General features: G+C 41.1%; 2 protein-coding genes across 2 annotated transcripts; one reads left to right on the top strand and one right to left on the bottom strand.

Moving 5' to 3' along the window:
• Positions 1 to 926: 926 nt before the first annotated feature.
• LOC110173271 (15-hydroxyprostaglandin dehydrogenase [NAD(+)]-like) lies at positions 927 to 7,357 on the bottom strand. The gene is made up of 7 exons (XM_055160030.1): positions 7,265 to 7,357; positions 5,775 to 5,898; positions 4,776 to 4,882; positions 4,435 to 4,531; positions 4,164 to 4,240; positions 2,168 to 2,325; positions 927 to 1,044 (listed from the first exon to the last, which is right to left on the bottom strand). The coding sequence occupies exons 1-7, from the start codon at positions 7,355 to 7,357 to the stop codon at positions 927 to 929; spliced, it is 774 nt and encodes a 257-aa protein (XP_055016005.1).
• A 2,707-nt stretch (positions 7,358 to 10,064) lies between these two features.
• Positions 10,065 to 19,858, top strand: ssna1 (Sjogren syndrome nuclear autoantigen 1). Its single transcript, XM_055160005.1, has 3 exons — positions 10,065 to 10,323; positions 16,045 to 16,244; positions 19,636 to 19,858. The coding sequence occupies exons 1-3, from the start codon at positions 10,272 to 10,274 to the stop codon at positions 19,726 to 19,728; spliced, it is 345 nt and encodes a 114-aa protein (XP_055015980.1). The 5' UTR covers positions 10,065 to 10,271; the 3' UTR covers positions 19,729 to 19,858.
• Positions 19,859 to 21,558: the final 1,700 nt, after the last annotated feature.

Below are 21,558 nucleotides of genomic sequence, written 5' to 3'. Positions count from 1 at the left end.
CTGCTGTTCACCTCCACCTAAAAGGACCTCAGTCTGCTGTTCACCTCCACCTAAAAGGACCTCAGTCTGCTGTTCACCTCCACCTAAAAGGATCTTAATCTGTGGTACATCTCCACCTAAAAGCCTTGGGTCTCTCCAGTGACAGGACAGTGAGGTACAGATCTGAGCCACAGAAAAGAATTGGTTTGGGAGGGGACTTAAAGAAGCTATTTTTGTTAAGAAAGACAATTCTGTTCTAAACAGAAATAGAGGTCTCAGACACCATCTATCTCCTGTTTACAACTCCATCCTCAAACCTAAAATAAAACAAACAAGAGAACAACAGGTGTATCCAGGTCAGGTCCAGAGGTGTGGAAGCTCCATTATGACCTTGAATGATTCTGCTGATAAGACCCACACTCAGTGCAGATGAATAGGTCGAGCTAACAAACAGAAACTGTAAACAGTGTGTGTTAGTTTCAGAGTAGTTTCAGTGTAGTTAGCTCCTCCCTGCAGACAGATATAAGGAAGTGTCCACCAACGTCTGACCAGAACTGAAGAAGCAGCTTGGATGAGCTGAGAAACGTATTCGACCAAATAAACTTTTGACCAGGTTAAGTCCAGGTTTAGTTCAGGCTTAGTTCAGGTTTAGTCCAGGTTTAGTCCAGGTTTAGTCCAGGTTTAGACCAGGTTCCGTCCAGGTTCAGTCCAGGTTTAGTCCAAGTTTAGTCCAGGTTTAGACCAGGTTCCGTCCAGGTTCAGTCCAGGTTTAGTCCAAGTTTAGTTCAGGTTTAGACCAGGTTTGGTCCAGGTTTAGTCCAAGTTTAGTCCAAGTTTAGTCCAGGTTTAGACCAGGTTTGGTCCAGGTTTAGTCCAGGTTTAGTCCAGGTTTTAGACACAACACACACTCACATTTATAACATTTGTATATTTTATTTAAATTGTTTTTAGATTAGTACTTGAAACTGGGCGTATTTGTTTTCATGGGGCATGACTATGAGCGCCTCTCCAGTCTTCTTCTCATCCAACACCAGCTCCATCAGAGCTTCTGCAACTTTACTTGCACTGGAAAAAGACATTCATCAAATAATGAATACTTTAAAAATATATATGTATATATAATTCAAAGCAATATTTTAAATGAACATGTATGTAAAGTGTGTAACACTGTGCCTGTGTGTGTGTGTGTGTGTGTGTGTGTGTAACATGCTGACGGGTTAAAGTTTTTTCTGTCAGATCACAGATTTGTTGACCTGGTTTATGGTTTCCGTGAGGGGTCACAACAAACGCAAACGCCGCAAAAATACAAATGTGACAACACGAACGTAAATGCCACAACACATCAAAAAGCCACAACGGAAGTGACCGCGGGGCTCTATTTTCCGACGGACCGATCAAGCGGCAAGTGAAGAAGAACTACAATGTGAAAAATTAAAGGAACGGAGAAGTTGGAAACGTAAGTAAAAGTAATTTATTATTTTTTCATTATTCGTTTCACGTTGTAATTCTTCATGTTTTATTGCAGGACATGCAGGGTGTAACCGGTAACCGGAGCATAAATGTAACGTCATATACGAAATACCTGCATGTCCTGCAATAAAACACACATCGAGGAAACAGGGAGGGCGTTCAGTCCACGAAAAAAGGAACATAGAACAGAACACGAGAAGGAAACAGCAAAGGCAAAACACGAGCAACAAAACACAAAGCGGAACAGGAACAACTCAAATCGGCCGTTTCTGACCATTGTAAAAGAGAGAAGCACATTTTGGACTGGAACAGAGCAAACATCACTGGGACAGAGGAAAACAAACATCGTCGTTGGATTAAAGAGGCAGTTGAAATACGGAAACGTGCCCACGGGACGATGAACCGGGACGAGGGGCTTTTTTACTCTCACACACCTGGGATACTGTCCTGAGGAAGTGGGACTGCAGGTGGCGCTGTTGTCCTGCCTCCACCGGTAGGAAAAAAGCGCCAAAACCTGTTTAAATCAACTGAGCGACACGACACAGAAACATCACGTGACTCTGAGGGAGAGCGCTAGTGAGAAGTCGAAACTGTCAGGTATGAAACAAAACTCTAGGTCTGAAAAAAGAACCTAATAACATAATGTGGAATGTTGTTGTTGTGACGTCGTTTGCATCATCTGTGTAGTGAGAGACGATGTTCAGATGTTTCCACTCACTCCATGGTGCCCAGCTTGTTGATCAGCTCCATCATCATGTCCTGCATGTGCGTGTACGGGCCCATTCTGTCAGGGAGGTTGTGGGCCAAATTTGTCTTGACGTACGCGGGACACAGAGCGTTAAAGCGCACGCCGTCCTCCGCACCGAGAGACGCCATCTACACACAAACACAAACACAAACACTCAGCCGGGGTCATCCACAGGTGAAGCTACAGCGCTGGGAAAAAGGATTTACCCCCTTCCTTGTTTCTTACTTTTAAAATTTTTATTTGTTAAGAGAAAAATACTCTCCAAACCAACGACTGATCCAATCTGTGTGTCGTTCGTTCATTTGTTTTTCAAAATAAAACCAACAATAAGAAAAACGAAAAAAACAACTATTTTCTTCTCTTCGTCTCTAAAACCAAAAGGAAAAAAACAGACAAAGATTTATTTATTTATTTTTTTTTCAGTTTTTGATTTTGTGTTTAAATGAAAAATGGAAAAAATGAATAACAGACGTTTCCCGTTTACGTGACTTAAACTGCGATGCCGGACTTTTGAGCCGCATACGGACTGAACCAGGACTGAGACCGAGACCCAGACCAGACCAGACCAGGACCAGACCAGGACTGACACTGGGATCTGGTTTAGTCCTGGTTTAGTCCTGGTTCAGTCCTGGTTTCAGTCCTGGTTTAGTCCTGGTTTAGTCCTGGTTCCTGGTTCAGTCCTGGTTCAGTCCTGGTTCAGTCCCGGTCTGAGTTCTCACCAGTCTATGCAGACATCACAGTTTAAGTCACGGAAACGGGAAACAGTGGTTATCCATTTGTTTTTTTTTGTGTGTGTTTTTTTTTTCCATTTTTCATTTAAACACAAAAATCTGAAACTGAAAAAATGAATCATTATCTGTTTTTTCATTTTAGTTTTGGAGACAAATAATGAAGAAAATAATTGTTTTTTCTAGAGCTGGGCAAAAATAAAATAAATTAATTGCATGAGTTTGAGTGTGATTAATCGCGATTAATCACATGTTATACGCAAAACCAATTAATGAATTAAAAAGTAGAGTATAGCTTCATTTTTATTGGAAATGTAAATGAAAGAGTCAAAAATTTGTTGTGCAAACAGCATTTCTTTCAGAGTGGAACACTCAGAGCCTTCAAGGTATTCTGAAGGATCAAGTAAAAACTACTGAAAGAATTTTTGTACTACTAATATGTTTTTTCAATATTTTTTATTCAGTGAGTAATAAACACGACACTAGTAATAATTTCTAGATCATTGTTATAAACTTGGACTGATATTTCTTGGGAAACAAAGGGTTAATATAATGGAATGAAAATGGACCAGTCACAATTTTTCTTCCAGTGGTTTCTGGGTAAATCAGTGACTCCCCCTGCAGCGCTGAACTAAAGAAACAAGCTCAGCTCAGAGCGCACGGCTGGTCTGGCCGGAGCCGGAGCCCGCGGCCGAACCTGCGGCCGGAGCCGGAGCCCACTTCGGCCACAGGCATGGACACGTTGCATCTCACGTGGTCAGAAAAAAGTACAGAAAGTGTAAAGAAAAGACGTCAAACTTAAAGAAACGCTCGCGGTGGACTTTTTGAAAATAAAAGCCGGTGAGAAACAGATGTTTACAATAAAATAAATAAATAATAAAAACTGTGTTAACGGCGTTAAAATAATTGTCGATAATGACTTAATTAGTTAACACAAAATTAACGCGTAAACGTGCCCGGCCTTGGTTTTATAGTTTTTTTATTTTTGGTTTTATTTTGAAAAAAGAATCAACGAATGATACACGCCCAGACCTCTGGTCAAACTTTGAACATGTTTTTAACCAACTCCCTCACTCTTGCACAAGTAGATCCCCCATTTTTACAGAAACAGCTTTTGGATTATTGTGAAGAAAACTATTAAAACTAACTTCTGCTGTGCAAAGTTCATAGATAATTAACATAAAGATCTGATCCGGTTCTGGGGATGTTTTTTAGTCGGTTCAGTGTAATTCACTCACTGCCATTGCTCTGGTGAAGCCCACAACTCCATATTTGCTGGCAGTGTAGACGGGACTGTAGGGCATCGGCTCAAGACCTGTGAGAAAAACAGAATATTTAAGAGGACGTGTTTTACTTCTGACACATTTACACACATTTACATCACTACTTTACCTTCCATTGTTTTGAAAATGCTGCATGTGTGTGTATGTGTGTGTGGGAGTGTGTGTGTGTGTGTAACATAAATCCACAGTGTGCTGAGTGCTGGAGCAGTGCATTGTGGGACAGGACCTGCCATAGATACAGTGTTAATGATGACCCCTCCATGACCTTTGCACAGTTTGCTCATGTGCTCCAGACCGAGGTACGACACTCGAATCATCCCCATCTGAAACACAGTCACACAGTCTGAAACACAGTCACACAGTCTGAAACACAGTCACACAGTCTGAAACACAGTCACACAGTCTGAAACACAGTCACACAGTCTGAAACACAGTCACACAGTCTGAAACACAGTCACACAGTCTGAAACACAGTCACACAGTCTGAAACACAGTCACACAGTCTGAAACACAGTCACACTGTGAGTGTGAAACACAGTCACATTCAAACCCGACTCTTGTCCTCACCAGGTTGATGGACACCGTCTTCTCCCACTGAGTCTCGTCAAAAACTCCAGCGTTGTTACAAACAATGTCCAGTTTTCCAAAAGTCTCCACGATTTTCTGAAAAGCAGCTGGAAAAACAACAAAGACTTAGGGCCCTAATACAACAAATCTGCCAGCAGGGGCCGCTGGAGGCCGGAGTGGAACAGTATCATGTACATGTTGAGGACATCCAAACCAATCTGTGACCCCTGTGGCATTTCACATCACTGCCAGTGAGGGGATCTGCTGTCAGTCAAGCAGCAAAGAGCAGTGTGGGACATTAGGGAAAAAAAATAAAAAATATGCATGGGCACAAAAAAAACCAAAACGATCCGGGCCCCACGACGTACGTCTACACCAGTAGAGGCGTCAGGATTATAGGATTTTGGATGGTCCGTCACAGAAGTGGTTGGACTTGTGGAGGTGCGCCCCTCTCACGTGCACGCCCCTGTGGGTCCATGCACACTCATGTCAATCATAGTTTTCTCTGTGTTCCTCCGTCGTTCTTTTGTCTCCCATTACGGAGCAGACCAGTGGCTTTCTTGTGCACTCCCCATCCCACATCAGACCCCCTGATCTCCTCTCCCCCCTGGTCACACCTGCTCCCACCTGTGCTCTCCTGACAGTCCTCTCCCGCCCGTCCTGGGCCAACCTTGAATATTTTACATGAGGTTTTTGAGTGGAAATTCAGGCTCGGCAAACCTCTGGTTTAGAACCCCACACAACCCCACACCTGCACTCCCACAAACACCGAAGGCAAAATATGACTCAGTCTGAAAGTTGGAGTGTGAGTGGCTCCTCTGGTTTTGCTCTCTGCCTGCTCCTGCTGGCTCCTGTCTGCTCCTGTCTGCTGCTCTCTGCCTCTGCTGTCTGCCTGCTCTGCTCCTGTCTGCTCTGCCTGCTCCTGTCTGCTCCTGTCTGCTCCTGTCTGCTCCTGTCTGCTCCTGTCTGCTCTTAGATGATGATGATGTTTAGTTTTACCTTTCAGTTGTTCTTCAGACTGAACGTCACATTCAATAAATAAAGTTTTGTCTTTTCCAAACTTTTCCTCCAGATTTTCCACTAAACTCGTCCCGGCTGCTGCGCTCACGTCCAACAGCGCCACCTGCAGACACAAGCAGAGCACTGTCATTATCAACACACGCCACCATCAGCTTGAACACACGACACACAGCAGATTCTGTGTCTGAGCAGTTTGAGGAGAGGAACAGTCCTCTGGACAAAAGTGTCCTCAGCAGGAGCCAGGTGAACAACAACATGCAGGTCTCTTCTAAACTTCACTCTCACTCTGCTCTGGGGTTGGTAATGAAATGGTCCATTCCCTCGAAGTATTCTCTAGAACAGGGAGTCAAACTCAAATTCACAGAGGCCAAACTTAAAAACTGGTACTAAGTCATGGGCCAAATTAAATATTTATCGAAAAATTTCAAACATCTGCATGTTTTTTGTTCTTTTGAGATATGTAATGTTAAACCTTTTCTTATTAAAATAAATGTTTAATAATAGTTTTGCTTAAACATTGAATCCAGAACAAGCAGAATATAAAATAATAACACAATTTTAAATAAATAATGTTTTTTAGCCTATCCTTAGCGGGCGGGCAGCTCTAATACAGATTTGATATGATCTCACGGGACAAATATATTTATATCACAAAACCACATGAACACGACACATCAGAACACGAGTGATGCACAAATGTAGAAGTTTATCTTGGATCTTCTCCTCAGCTGAGGCAGTGTCCATGTTTTTGTTCATTTTTGTCCACAATGATCACCTTGGTCTTCTTGATGTTCAGAACCAGGTTATTGTTGTAACACCATGATGCTGTGTTACTACTACTACTACTACTACTACTACTACTACTAATATTATAACTACAACAACTACTACTCCAACAACCAGGGCAGTTTTAGTTTTCAGAATTGGACCCTCTTTCTATTCATTTACATTAGACAGGGGCCAATGTACTGTAAGACTTCTTGCCCTGGGCCCCCAAATTTTTGGCGAGGAGAAAATTCAGTTTGTCGACTGGACAAAAATTTGTTTGGTTGAAGACATTTCGCAGCTCATCCAAGCTGCTTCTTCAGTTCTGGTCAGACGCTGGTGGATACTTCCTTATATCTATCTGCAGGGAGGAGCTAACTACACTGAAACTACTCTGAAACTAACACACACACTTGTTTACAGTTTCTGTTTGTTAGTTCGGCCTGTTGACCTGTACTATGTGTGGGGTCTAATTAGCAGAACAATTCATGGCCATAATGGAGCTTCCACACCTCTGGACCTGACCTGACTACACCTGTTGTTCTCGTTTGTTTTGATTTAGGTTTGAGGATGGAGTTGTAAACAGGAGATAGATGGTGTCTGAGGCCTCCATTTCTGTTTAGAGAAGGATTCTCTTTCTTAACAAAAATGGCTTCTTTCATTCTTCTCTCAAACCAATTCTTCTCTCTGGCTAAAATCTGTACCTCACCGACCTCAAATGAGTGACCTGAGGCTTTTCGGTGAAGATGAACAGCAGACTGAGGTCCTGTGTTGTTCTTTCGTCTGTGTCGGTTCATCCTTTTGTGAAGTAGCTGTTTAGTTTCTCCAGTGTAGCGTTCACTTCAGTCTTCACTACACTGAATGCAGTAGACCACATTGCTTTGTTTGTGTCTCGGTGTTTTGTCCTTTGGTTGGACCAGTTTCTGTCTTAAAGTGTCCGTTGGTTTGAAATAGACCGGGATCTCATGTTGTCTGAAAATCCTCTGTAGTTTTTCAGAAACACCAGCCACGTAGGGAATAGTTAACCCCTTTTCTCCTGGGTTCTGATTCTCTGTTGTCTTGTTTTTGTTTTTGTTAGTTTTTTTTAGGGATAACTATTCCTTACATGGCTGGTGTTTCTGTTGACCAGCCTGACAACAACAACAACAACAACAACTACTACTACTACTACTACTACTACTACTACTACTACTCCTACTACTACTACTACTACTACTACTACTACTACTACTACTACTACTACTACTACTACTACTACTCTTACTCCTACTACTCCTACTCCTGCTGCTACTACTACTACTACTACTACTACTACTGCTACTACTACTACTACTACTACTCCTACTACTACTACTACTACTACTACTACTACTACTACTACTACTACTACTACTACTACTCCTCCTACTACTACTACTACTGCTACTCCTACTCCTACTATTACTTCTACTCCTACGCCTGCTGCTACTACTACTACTACTACTACTACTACTACTACTACTACTACTACTACTACTGCTGCTACTACTACTACTACTACTACTACTACTACTACTACTACTACTACTACTACTACTACTACTACTACTACTACTACTACTACTACTACTACTACTACTACTACTACTACTCCTACTACTACTCCTACTCCTGCTGCTACTACTACTACTACTACTACTCCTACTACTACTCCTACTCCTGCTGCTACTACTACTACTACTACTACTACTACTACTACTACTACTACTACTACTACTACTACTCCTACTACTACTCCTACTCCTACTCCTACTCCTGCTGCTGCTGCTGCTACTACTACTACTACTACTACTACTACTCCTGCTGCTACTGCTACTACCACTATTACTACTACTACCGCTACTACTACTACTACTACTACTACTACTACTACTACTACTACTACTGCTGCTGCTGCTGCTACTACTACTACTACTACTACTACTACTACTCCTGCTGCTACCGCTACTACCACTATTACTACTACTACCGCTACTACTACTACTACTACTACTACTACTACTACTACTACTACTCCTGCTGCTGCTGCTGCTACTACTACTACTACTACTACTACTACTACTACTACTACTACTACTACTACTACTACTACTACTACTACTACTCCTGCTGCTACTACTACTACTACTACTACTACTACTACTACTACTACTACTACTACAAGTAGTAATAGTAGTAGTTCTAAGCACAGCTAGGAGTTGAAAAGACATAATGTAAATAATGAAAATTATTTTTACAAGTATTTGAAAACACTGCTGCTGCGCCTTGAACCTGAGCCCAGCCTTGTCGTTCTTTTTAGACAGATTATCTGTGCACTTCAGTGATATTCAGTAACATGATCTGATGACATCTTTTTTCACCCAAATGCTAAAATAAAACAGATTTAACTAAAGACTGTGACTGTTCACATATGTAACTCTGTGGTGCACTGGAAAGGATTTACTTTCCTGTCCTGATCTGACCCTGTGTCACCGTTTCACAAAAGATATGTACATGTATATCTTTCTCATGCAACAACAATCCCATCTGCACTTTAATAAAAAAAATAAAATAAAAATAAATTACATATATATCTCTCTGATGCAACAACAATCCCATCTGCACTTTAATTAAAATAATAATAATAATAATAATAATAATAATAATAATAATAATATAATATATATATATTTTTAAAAGAATTGTAGATATATATGTCTCTGATGCAACAACAATCCCATCTGCACTTTAATTAAAAAATAAAAAATAAAATAAATTACATATATATCTCTCTCTGATGCAACAACAATCCCATCTGCACTTTAATTAAAATAATAATAATAATAATAATAATAATAATAATAATAATAAATATATATTTTTTTAAAAGAATTGTAGATATATATATATATATGTCTGATGCAACAACAATCCCATCTGCACTTTAATTAAAATTAATAAATAAATAAATAATATATATTAAAATAATAATAATAATAATAATAATAATAATAATAATAATAATAATAAATAAAAGAAATATACATATGTATCTCTCTGATGCAACAACAATCCCATCTGCACTTTATACTGTATATACCTTTGTTGTTTTGTAGTTATGTTTCTGTAACAATAATTAAATAAATAATAATATATATAAAATTTAAAAAAAAAGAAAAGATATGTACATATATATCTCTCTGATGCAACAACAATCCCATCTGCACTTTAATAAAAAAAATAAAATAAATAAAAATAAAAAATAATAATAATATTAATTAATTAATTAATAAAAAGAAATGTACATATATATCTCTCTGATGCAACAACAATCCCATCTGCACTTACTACAGTAATTAAAAAATAAAAATAAAATAAATAAATTTAAATAAATAAAAAAAAAAAAAAAAGAATACTTGGAGAGACCCGCAGGGGGCGCTGTCTCCCCCCGCGCACACTCTGGCGCACGCAGCGGGAGGAGGGACACTTCCGGCCCGGTAACAGTCGTCAGGGGGACCGCGCTCAGGAGGAGGAAGAAGAGGAGGAGGATTTTTCTGCTGTTTTTACTCACTTTTGTGCGGTTCCTCCTTCACAGCGGACTCCCAGGCGCCCGCACAGGCCCAGGACCGGACAGGACCGTCGCTTTGGCGCAGTTTGACCGTCACTTTGGCGCACGGCAGCTGGAGGTTCAACATGACCCACCAGGCTGCGGCTCTACAGACCTACAACAACGAGCTGGTCGAGTGTGAGACATTTAACTTCTGATTTAACACTGACTTAACACTGATTTAACCTCCTGCAGAGAGTTGAGAAGCGCTTTACTGTCCGTCTGTGACGTTCAGGGTTTGTCCGGTGTTTACAAACAAAGTGCTGCTGCTAGAGATGTAACAATAACCAAACTATTGTGATATGTTGTCAGAAGTTCTCACAGTAATATCGTGGACCATCACAATATATCGAATTACAAGTCTCTTTGCTTAAATAAAGAGTTATGGTGCAGCAACAGCTAAAAAAATACAGAAGAACTACATAGACCATGATCCTTTGCTCCATTTCAGTGCAGACGACAAGAAGAAATAACAGTTCTAACACTTTTAAGTCTTAGTTCTTTGGATTAAGTCTTGTCAAGGCATTTTAAGAGGAAAAAGAAGCATATTCACAGTTTTGTTTGTTTAGCCTCCACAAAATATCACAATAAATATCATGCCGTGAGATGTAAATCGTGAAAATATCGTACAGAGAGTTTTGGATATTGTTACATTCCTAATCGTGAGCACCCCCATCTTATCATGAGCTTTCACACAATATCGCAATAAATATTGTACCGTGAGGTTCATACCGTGACTAGTGATGGGCATTCGATAAAATTTTCTTAATCGATTGTTGGGAGAATTAACGATTGATTAATCATTAAAGTTTTTATATTAAAATTGTCATCATTATTATTACTATCTGCACTAATCTGCATAAATAAATTCAACTTTACGACATATAAACATAATGACTCTAGAGCCACATCAACCCGTTTGACATTATAATGTGTTTAATTCAGTTTTGTTCAACTCTCACAGAAACAAAACTTAAAACCACATCACTAATTTGCATAAACTAAGCGAAGGAGAAAAAAAAACTGCTCTTGTGTTGCGGATTAAAGGACACGACTCAGGTGAATACAGGTTAGTGTGACCAGATTTGTGTTTGTCAAAACCAGGACACCGTACGGGGGGAGGGAGGCGGGGACTCGTCATCGACATTGCGCGACTCTCACCTGGTAAAACTTTTTCATGTTTTCTGTGTCCTGGTGAACTTTTTTTCCACTGGACACTGAAACATATCTGCTTGCTTTGTGCACGTGGACTCACACTTGTCCCGACTGGAACGGAAAGTGTGTAATTTCTTGTACAAATCATCGTTAAATCCACATTTGTGCTTCGGTACGTTGCAGACTGACCCACTGTTTGTGTCTCGCTCCTTCTGAGTTACAGAGAGCTACATGTCGGGACTCCTGTTTGGTCACGCTACGCACAGCAACCTACATTTGGTTTGTCGATGAAAATGAACGTAATGATGAAATTCTTAATGATCAATTATTGATTAATCGACTAATCATGACCATCCCTAACCGTGACAGTATTGTATTATTACATGTGGATATTGTTACACCCCTAATAGAAAGAGAAAGTCTTCATCATGTTCATAGCATCATAACAATTGTGTATCATCATTCACTCCCAGTTCTCTCAGCATCTTAAAAACACCATCCTCAAAATCATTATTTAGTTCATTCACTCCAGAGCATCACTGTCTCTTCACTCTCCAGACACGCCTCAGTCCACACTCCGGGCGCAGGTTTGGTTTGAGAGGAGCCACTGTTTCTCCAGGAGTGAGAAAGTGCCGTAGTTTGTCCATGTGATCAGCTCCGTCGGTGACACGTTCCACTGACGGACGCCGCGCATGAAAAGGCTGAGTTTACAAATGCCGTCGTGCGTTTGTGGATCCCGCTCTCGCCGCGCTCAGTGGGTCGAGCGGCTCGGGAGCAGGTCGGGAGCGTCGGAGCAGGTTTCAGAGCTCAGAGAAGCAAAATGTTTCAGCGGACGAGCAGCAGAATGATCACGAATGATCTTAAACAGCAGACAAACATTTGCATCATGATCAGGTTTTCAGAACTTCAAATACTGTGTTTCACAAGAACATGACAGTGGTGGAAGAGCCGACTTTTCCTGTCATGGGTCTTGAGAGGCTTTTATATAATGATTCTCAATCCGTGTATGATTCGTTCATTCATTTTTAAATATAAAACCAAAAATAAGAAAAAGAAAAAAACAACTATTTTCTTCATTATTTGTCTCTAAAACCAAAATGAAAAAACAGATAATGATTTGTTTTTTCAGTTTTCGATTTTGTGTTTAAATAAAAAATGGAAAAAACGGATAACGACCGTTTCTCGTTTACATGACTGCGATGCCGGACTTTTGACCTGCGATCCAGGTCCAGGACCAGAGTGGACTCCAAGCCTCCACGGGGTCCAAACCGCAGCTTCGAGCTCCAACCCTGTCGTGGACTCTGAGCCTCCAGTCTGGTCCCGGTCTGGTCCCAGCCTGGTCTCGATCTCAGTCCCGCTCTGGTCCTGGTCTGGTCCCGGCCTGGTCTCAGTCTCGGTTTGGTCCCGGTCTGGTTCTGGTCTGGTCCTGGACCTGGATCAGTCCTAGTTCAGTCCGTATGCAGTGCAAAAGTCCGGCATCTCAGTCACAGAAGTCACGGAAACGGGAAACGGCCGTTATCCGTTTTTTCCATTTTTCATTTAAACACGAAATCGAAAACTGAAAAAACAAATCATTATCTGTTTTTTCATTTTGGTTTTGGAGACAAATAATGAAGAAAACTGTTGTTTTTTCGTTTTCTTATTTTTGGTTTTGTATTGAAAAATGAATGAACGAATGATACACGGATTAATCTCGACGCCTCAGAGCTGATTTACAAACCTGTGACCAACTTGTTCTACAGTAAAGAAAGTGTGGAATTATCATTTTATCTAGAGGCACCTGAGGCTTCAGTGGTCCGGGAGTTTCTGATGTGTCTGAAATTGGCCATGTCGAATTTTATGATATTTGTTAACATTTTAAGGTGCGTTTTAAAACATAAATTTGGTTCCACAATAAGTCGTAGATATTTCACCTGATCAACATTATTCATTTTCTGCCCTTCTGTCAGAATTTCAGGGTAGTGTTGAAGTTTGAGAGGAGGTAGTTACAAATGAAGTGCTGCTGGTGATAATAATCTGCATGTATTTTTTTTTTTATATGTAGCACTCCTCTTTTCTGCTCTTCTCTCTCACCCTCCTAAAACAATGTTCCCAGACGTCCCTTTTTACCAGGGACAGTCCCAATTTTGAGCCCCTGTCCCAGCAAATTTATCCAAAACCAGTGATTAGTCCCGGTTTTATACAAGAAATGTCCCCGGTGTCCCTATTTTTGACCAATCTGATCCCTGCCAACAGTAAAGAGAGACACACATTATCATTTGTTTAGGTAAAATACTGAAAAGTTGCTTAAAAATGACCAAAACACAAAGTAAATGTGACTATAGTGACTCACATTAGAGCCAAGTGCAGAACAATTCTCCTTAATTACTTGTTTCTCTCGTTTCACAGTTTTATCATTTCCAGCCACCACAAACCGAGGACGTCCCAGTTTTTTTATTTTGAAAATCTGGTCCCATTATCCTAAAAGCCTCTTAGTCTGAGAGCAGTGAAGGATCTAATTCAATCTGATTAAGGCTTTTAACTCCGTAGTCCCGGCGTCTCCTGCTCTTTGTGATCAGTTTTGTATTTGGACACTGATGTAAAATCAGAATAGTTAAGTGTTTCACGGAGGCCTGTCACGATAATTACAATATTGACTTATTGTTCAGTGTGTCAAAGCTGGATCAAGTTAGTTTTGGGTTAAATATTTATCGTGTGCACATTTTCTTTGCACCACTGATACTGGTACTGTTGGTTATTTTTTGTTTAAATTATGAAGTTTAAGCTGTAAAAGTTTGAATCAATAACTTCTATGACTCATTACATCTACAAATATCTAATAATATGTTTGATTTTATTTATTTGTTGCAGCTGATGATTTTTTTAAAGAATAGTGAACATTTAGAATAGGTTTTTGGTTTACAGTCGTCACCTTTCGTAGTCTCGCTGTTTTGCAGATTTTTTAGTACAATTTTGCATGACTTTTTTTTTTTTACAGTGTATAAAGGCACATTGTGTTCCTCCCCCTGCGTCCTGATTGGCTGTAGATCACTGTCAATCAGTCTCCTCCATGCCGTCTCTCCTGTACAGTACAGAATGTGTTCAGTTTAACAAATGTACATAAATGTTGGATCTGTATCAGTGTGATTCTGAAGTGCTGTGTGTTTGTGAGTTTTCTCCTCGACAAAAAACACAATAACGATAAAGTCTCCTGCGCTCGCTCCCAAAAGACAGAGGAAGACGTAACTATCGCACAAAAAGTTGGACTTCTGGACACGCTGAAGGAAGAGAGAAGTGACACGCTGCATGTGTCAGAGTCCTGCACCTGGTCGGATACGGGCAAATAGTTGCTGAAACGGGCGAGTTTTAACTTTCTGGAATTTTAAGGGCAGGTAGTGATTACACACGGGCGGGTCGGGAGGACTGAACCAGGTCTGAACCAGGTCTGAACCAGGTCTAAACCAGGTCTAAACCAGGACTACACCAGGTCTCACCAGGACTACACCAGGTAAAACCAGGTCTACACCAGGTCTACACCAGGACCAGGACTACAACCAGGACTACACCAGGACTACACCAGGTCTACACAGGACTACACCAGGTCTACAGGACTAAACCAGGACTACACCAGGACTTCACCAGGACTAGGACTCACCAGGACACACCAGGTCTACACCAGGACTACCCAGGACTACACCAGGACTTCACCAGGTCTACCAGGACTAAACAGGACTAACCAGGACTAAACCAGGACTAAACCAGGACTAAACCAGGACCAGGACTACACCAGGTCTACACCAGGACTTCACCAGGACTAAACCAGGTCTAAACCAGGTCTAAACCAGGACTAAACCAGGACTAAACCAGGACCAGGACTAAACCACACCAGGTCTACAGGTCTACAGGACTACAGGACTACCAGGACTACACCAGGACGGACTACAGGACTACACCAGGACTACACCAGGTCTAAACCAGGACTAAACCAGGACTAAACCAGGACTACACCAGGACTAAACCAGGACTAAACCAGAACTGAAACAGGACTCACTGTCGGGACGGACTCGGAGGTGACCGCAGGAGAAAAGACCGGCTCAGTTCCGCACCGCCGGCCATCGCCCGATCGCGCTTTGCAGACACCCTGCTCCGCGGAGTCAGGGTTCTCTCTCTTAAGTCCTGGTTTAGACCTGGTTTAGTCCTGGTTTAGGTCCTGTTTTAGTCCTAGTTCAGTCCTGGTTTAGTCCTCTTCAATCCTGGAATCAGTCCTGGTTTACTCTTTGTTCAGTCTGTGGCGTTTGCAGCTCAAAAGTTTGATAAAATCTCGGGTTAACGGGCGGGTGTGGTCCTGTACTGTTTGGGTGCGGGTCTCCAAAACTGGACCCGTGCAGGACTCTGCGCTGTCGGCTCCATTACAGAATAAATGAATCTTCAGTTCGTTACATAAAGAAGAAAATAACAAAAAGGACGACAGCAGCAATAAGTTTAAAGAAGGATGTAAAACGTGTTGTAACTGTCCTGTGTGAGAAAAGTGTATCAAGTTTGTGCTGAGGGGTTTTACAGCCTTAACACAGATAGAATAATTGTAAAATATAAAGCTGACTACTTCATGGATTTCACCTATCGTGGATTATTTTCAGAACGTGACCCCCGCGATAAACGAGGGACCACTGTATTGTGTCAGTAGCATAAACATCTTACATTATATTGTTTGTGTGTGTGTTTTAGGTATCGAGGACTTGTGCTCGAAGCGTGAGGAGCTGAACCGTCAGATCCAGCAGGAGGAGGAGGAGAAGGAGCGGCTCCAGCACGACATCCGCGTCCTGTCCGAGAAACTGAGCCGCGTCAACGAGAGCCTGGCACAGAGACTGGCAGCGCGCGCCACCTTCGACCGCACCATCGCCGAGACCGAGGCTGCGTACTCCAAGGTGAGAAACAACAGAGTGAATACACGCATCACGAATTTCGGACTTCCGATCATGGCGCCATTCATACTGGGAAGGATCCTCAGAAAAAGTGAGCATCAAACCTCCATGTTTGTTTTCCCAGTGGGATGTGTCTATTGTCAAAGTCGATCTTTTCAAGTCTTTTGAACCATATCACTTTTGTTTCTGGTTCTGATATTGTTTAGTTTTGGGATTCGGACGTCGTAATTGTGTGGTTGTTGGATCCTAACAGAGGAAAACGGCTCGAGAAATGGCCTTCGGAAGTTTGTGAACTCCATAACTGCAAAAGTGAATCAGATGTGTGTGACTCAAACCTCTGTTCAAACTGTTTCTCTTCCCAACGGAATTGAAAAATAGTGAAAGGTGAAGGTGATGGGCAGGATTGATTCACAGGAAGAACCAAAAAGGAAACATTTGTCTGACTAAGAAATCATCCTGAAATCATCCAACAATCACACAATTATGATGTTCGAATCCGAAAACTAAAATATGACAATATCAGAACCAGAAACAAAAGTGATATGGTTCAAAAGACTTGAAAAGATCGACTTTGACAATAGACACATCCCACTGAGAAAACAAACATGGAGGTTTGATGTTCACTCTTTCAGAAAATCCTTCCCAGTATGAATTGCGCGATGACCAGAAGTCCAAAATTCGCGGATTCATGAATACCAAGGTGAGGAGGCGTTGGCTCTGGATAAAAGACTAGAGTGTTGCATTTATGAAATCAGTGAAACGCTACAGAGAACACAGAATTTTATTTCTGCATGAAACATTTTGAACTCTGAAAAAAAAAAAGACACTTGGTTGACGCTTTCAAATGAAATACTCAGTGTCTATTTGAGTTTTTGTAGGAAATAAAAATCCAAACTTAAATTATCCACCCACACTGAACCAAAAACATGTCTGCTTCTGTGTTCCATCACTTTATCCCATGTACGAGTCTGATCAGCCATGAAAGCAAATTAATCTGCTCACGTAGTATTAAACGTTCTGTTTTCTTCAGAAACTTTTCTTTTCTTAGATTCATCATTTACTACGAGGGGTTGAAAAGCTCAATAAATCGTGCTGCTGGTGTTGGTGCCGGTGACACTTTGAGCGACAAAAATATTAAAAATGTTTTATTTGAATGTTACAGCATTACCATTATCTACATATTTGGAATTACATTTAAAAATGACCAAAAAACATTGTAATTAAATACTCTTTATTTATTTTCCAAAGTCACAGGGAGCCACAACAGAAGCATGAAAGAGCCACATGTGGCTCTGGAGTTGTCGAGTTGCTCTAGACTTAAGGAAAAACTGTACATGAAGTTTTATTGTGACTCTTTTGTGCAGCACTTGGGCTGCAGTGGATGTCTAAAAACCACAGCCACTCATTTTATTTGCCCTTTGCTTTTTACTGTAGCATGTTTCATTTTCACTCATCAGCTGACAAAAACTCTGTGTCTTTGTTGGTGTAACTGAGCGTGTGAGGAGGACGACTCCCAGCATGCCTCTGTGCTCACAGGAAAGTTATTAAAGAACAACAGAGCAGAATGTAAACAAACTGCCCTGCTCCTCCTCAGAGACAACAGCCTCCACTCAGCTCTCACTTATAATAATAATAATAATAATAATTTATTATTATGACTATATCTATAACCAACGTGAGGGCTGCACTGTGTATCATAATCACAAAGGACGCAGTTATTTAGAAAACAGAACAGTCCTTTACAGTGATCAAAATATCCTGTCTTTTTATAGAGAAATCAATTTCAAATCGATTTCCATTAGTCCAGGGGCAGTTTGTGAAGACAGTTTGAAGAGTAGCAGTAGCAACAATCTGTGTTTTTTATACACTAAAATCTAGACCAGACATGTCAAACTCTGGCCCAGGGACCAAATCTGTATCAGAGCTGCCCACCGGATACAGATCGACTATAGAGACATTATTTATTTAAAATGTTGTTATTATTTTATATTCTGCTTGTTCTGGATTCAGTGTTTAAGCAAAACTATTATTAAACATTTATTTTAATAAGAAAAGGTTTAACATTACATATCTCGAAAGAAGAGAAAACATGCAGATGATGATGAAATTTTTAAATAAATATATAATTTGGCCCAAGACTTAGTCCCAGTTTTTAATTTTGACTTCTGTGAATTTGAGTTTGACTCTCCTGATCTAGACAGTTTACATAAAAATACATTTGCACACTCACCTTCCACGGTGGTTGGTCTCACCCTCATCCAGCTCAGGTCGTCTACCAGAGTCCTGGGAGTCTGAGAGTTCTTCAGTATCTTTGCTGTTCTCAGTCCTGCACTTTTCTGGACTGAGATGTTCTGTTGTTTTTCTTGGTATCTGTTGTAGTCTCTTCCAGTTTGGGGGTTACAGCCCCGAGTGTCCGATCACCACAGACTCCACTGATGCCTTTACTTTCCAGGCTCTCTCCAGCTCCTCCTTGAGCCCCTGGTATTTCTCTAGTTTCTCGTGTTCCTTAAAGGTTGTATGGAGGATTTTTTTTAGTTTCAAACCGTCAGTGAAAGATTAAAATACCATTACAGAGACGCAGCAGCTTTGTAATTATGATGACCAAAAAAAAAAAAGAACGAAAATCTATCAACTGTGGACGTAGTGAGGCCAGATAAACATCAGCCAATAGAAAACGAGGCTCCCTCAGTTTCTATTGGCTGTTAGGTTGTCAATCAAACTCCCTAGTGTAACTGACTCGTCGGAGCGCGGGGATTACGTGGTTTACGCAGCGGTTCTTAGAGGCTTTTTCGAACTGTCGCTTCCTCGCATTTCGCACAAAGTTTGTCGCGACGGCGGACGAGAATCCACGACCGGTTCGCCGCAAAAGAAAGTCCGTTTTTGAGGTCGCTGAAAGAAGAAGAGAAGAGGAAAAGGAGCAAAGCCAAACTGAGGTGATTCTTGGAGATCTCATTCAACGATGGCGCAACTGAAACAGACGAAGGGTCTAAAAACTGACGCGTCGGTCGCTGAATTACTTCTAGACAGGAAACTTCAACGGTAATTCTGAATGCGCACAAGGACTGTCGCTGTATTTCTCTTCCCTTAAAAAAATCCTCTATACAACCTTTAATCCTGATATTACCATCTCTTGGTGTTGCGATGTCCACCACCACATTTATTTTTTTCCTTCGGTGTCTGTTAAAAGTATCAAACTAGATTCTGAGTTGAGCGGGTGTCAGCACTAGAAATGTCACATAAAGAGAACAAAAATTAACCATTGTTGATCTTGAGCATTTTTATTCATCACTGATTTCAAGTAGAGAGTCTGTTCTTTAGTATTGAAATCGAGTTTGAAATCGTCTGAAGAATCGTCTGTCTGATTCTGACTGTGCTTCCGTTTTGGTCCCGTCAGATCCTGGAGAGCTCCCAGTCCCTCCTGAGCGTCCTGAAGCAGGAGGCGGGAAACCTGAGCCGAGCCACCGAGCCCAGACGCAAAAAACAGTGATGTTTACGGAGGCCCCTGAACACCACACGCACTCATCTTCATCATCATCTATTTATGTATTTAACTCTTTTCAATGTTTTTGTGCTGTTTGACAAACTACATTCCAAATAAAATGGTTTAGTAAAAATAATGTGTGATTCTGTCCCTCTCCGCTGCTTCTGAATAAACACACTGACACCGAAACTTGGTCCAAACTGTGAAAAATCAAACAGTGAATTCCAGTTTGTTCAAGTGGATTTATTCAGCTTTCATTTATACACATTTTGACATCACTTTTCTTTTTTTTTTTAATTTGCCCAAAATCATTGACAACATTTTTACAGTAAGCACATCTGCTGCGATGTAGATTTACAGAAGAGGGAGAGAGGAGAGGAGCCACACACTCACGTACAAACACACACACAGACCCACACCGAGCGCTCGAACGTCCCACTGTGTACAGGTCAGTGAACGCACCGGCCGCAGGAAGAGCTTTAGTCCACGACGGGTGTTAGAGACCAGATTAAACTTAAACTGACCACACCAAGGACAGAGTTTTTAACTGCAACACATCTGTAGTTAGTTGTGGGTCTGATCCAAGTTTGGGTCTAGTTTATATTTTTGTTTACATCCATTACATATGATGATTATTTTACTTATGATTATTGTTTAAACTACTTATTTAATGTCACACTGAAAGAAAATCTAATTGCTCTGAGTCTTTGCCCATTAGTCGCTCTGAGGGCAATTGTTGGGGGGCCCCAGGCAACGACCTACTTTTGCCTAATGCAGACATGTCCAAACTATGGCCTGTGGGCTAAATGCGGCTCTCAGACCAATTTGTCTTGGCCCTCAGGCTTCCAGGTGAATTGGCCCAAATGATCTTGCATCAATTAAAAATAAACCTTAAAAATCAACCTTGATAAAGCCAATATTTAATATTTATTGTGTGGTTTTAAGGATCTTAGTGTAAATAAACACTGACGGCTCATTCTAACATGTTTAAACCTGCACATATTTAAATTATTCACTGTATTGAGCATCAGTCTAGGGCCCTCTGCTTCGTCTGTGTTTAGATATGTGGCCCTTGATGAAAAAAGTTTGGACACCCCTGGCCTAATGGTACCACCGCCTCCGATTATAGCACAGGTGTCACCAACATGGCGCTCTTTGGGCTGTCCCAGTAGCACTTAAAACTTTAGAAAAGTTATTTTTGGAATCAGATTCTTGAAAATGTTGTGTTTTTTGTTGTTGTGATGTGATAATGGTTAATGCTCTACAACTTAACAGTTTAAATTTGACTCTTTTAGATAGATTTCTGAACTGGTCGCCCTTGAACTTAACTTAAAGCTCTTAAAGTGGCCCTTGGGAAAACCCTAGACTAAAACATTTCTGGATAAATGAGCGATTATTATTGACATTTTCGAAAGTAGAAGGAGCTCCTCACTTTGGGTTTTCAGATCCTTCGTCTCCCGTCGTGAATCCAGTCGGCTCTAAACCCCAAAGCGCTCGATACGTCCTTGTGTTGTTTTTTTTCCACAAACGGCGAGCGAAAAACGAACACAAGCGAATCACCGTGGCTCCTCCCCCTCCGTCCGTGGCCCCTCCCCTCCCTCTCTGTGTGCAAAACGAAGCTAGAACATAACAGTGCAAAGACGTTTTTACCTGTGGACAAACGCAGACTATTCAAATCTCAAACACATACGATCCAAGTTTTAAAAAAGACATCCAGTCTGAAAGTATCAACATATGGACAGAGCTGTACAACAATACTGGTGCGAGAGCCGAGCGGGAGTACAAATCATGGGTTGGCATTCGTCATGAGTAAAAAAAAAAAAATCTCGGTGCATC

This window comes from Boleophthalmus pectinirostris, unplaced genomic scaffold, assembly GCF_026225935.1.
Source record: "Boleophthalmus pectinirostris isolate CB_2022bp ecotype Guang Dong unplaced genomic scaffold, ASM2622593v1 HiC_scaffold_2826, whole genome shotgun sequence".
NCBI classification, from domain to species: Eukaryota; Metazoa; Chordata; class Actinopteri; order Gobiiformes; family Gobiidae; genus Boleophthalmus; species Boleophthalmus pectinirostris.
The sequence above is the reverse complement of the archived record's forward strand: the minus strand, read 5'-3'. Positions and strand labels throughout refer to the sequence as shown.

Bases quoted from the DNA above. Each gene is read 5' to 3' on its own strand.
- LOC110173271 (XM_055160030.1), bottom strand. From the start codon at position 7,357: ATGAACCGACACAGACGAAAGAACAACACAGGACCTCAGTCTGCTGTT. The intron at 4,883-5,774 runs GTAAAACTAAAC...TTGTTTTTCCAG, and splicing joins GTCTGAAGAACAACTGAAAG to CTGCTTTTCAGAAAATCGTG. The intron at 2,326-4,163 runs GTGAGTGAATTA...GTTTGTGTGTAG, and splicing joins GCTTCACCAGAGCAATGGCA to ATGGCGTCTCTCGGTGCGGA.
- ssna1 (XM_055160005.1), top strand. From the start codon at position 10,272: ATGACCCACCAGGCTGCGGCTCTACAGACCTACAACAACGAGCTGGTC. The intron at 10,324-16,044 runs GTGAGACATTTA...TGTGTGTTTTAG, and splicing joins CAACAACGAGCTGGTCGAGT to GTATCGAGGACTTGTGCTCG. The intron at 16,245-19,635 runs GTGAGAAACAAC...TGGTCCCGTCAG, and splicing joins CCGAGGCTGCGTACTCCAAG to ATCCTGGAGAGCTCCCAGTC.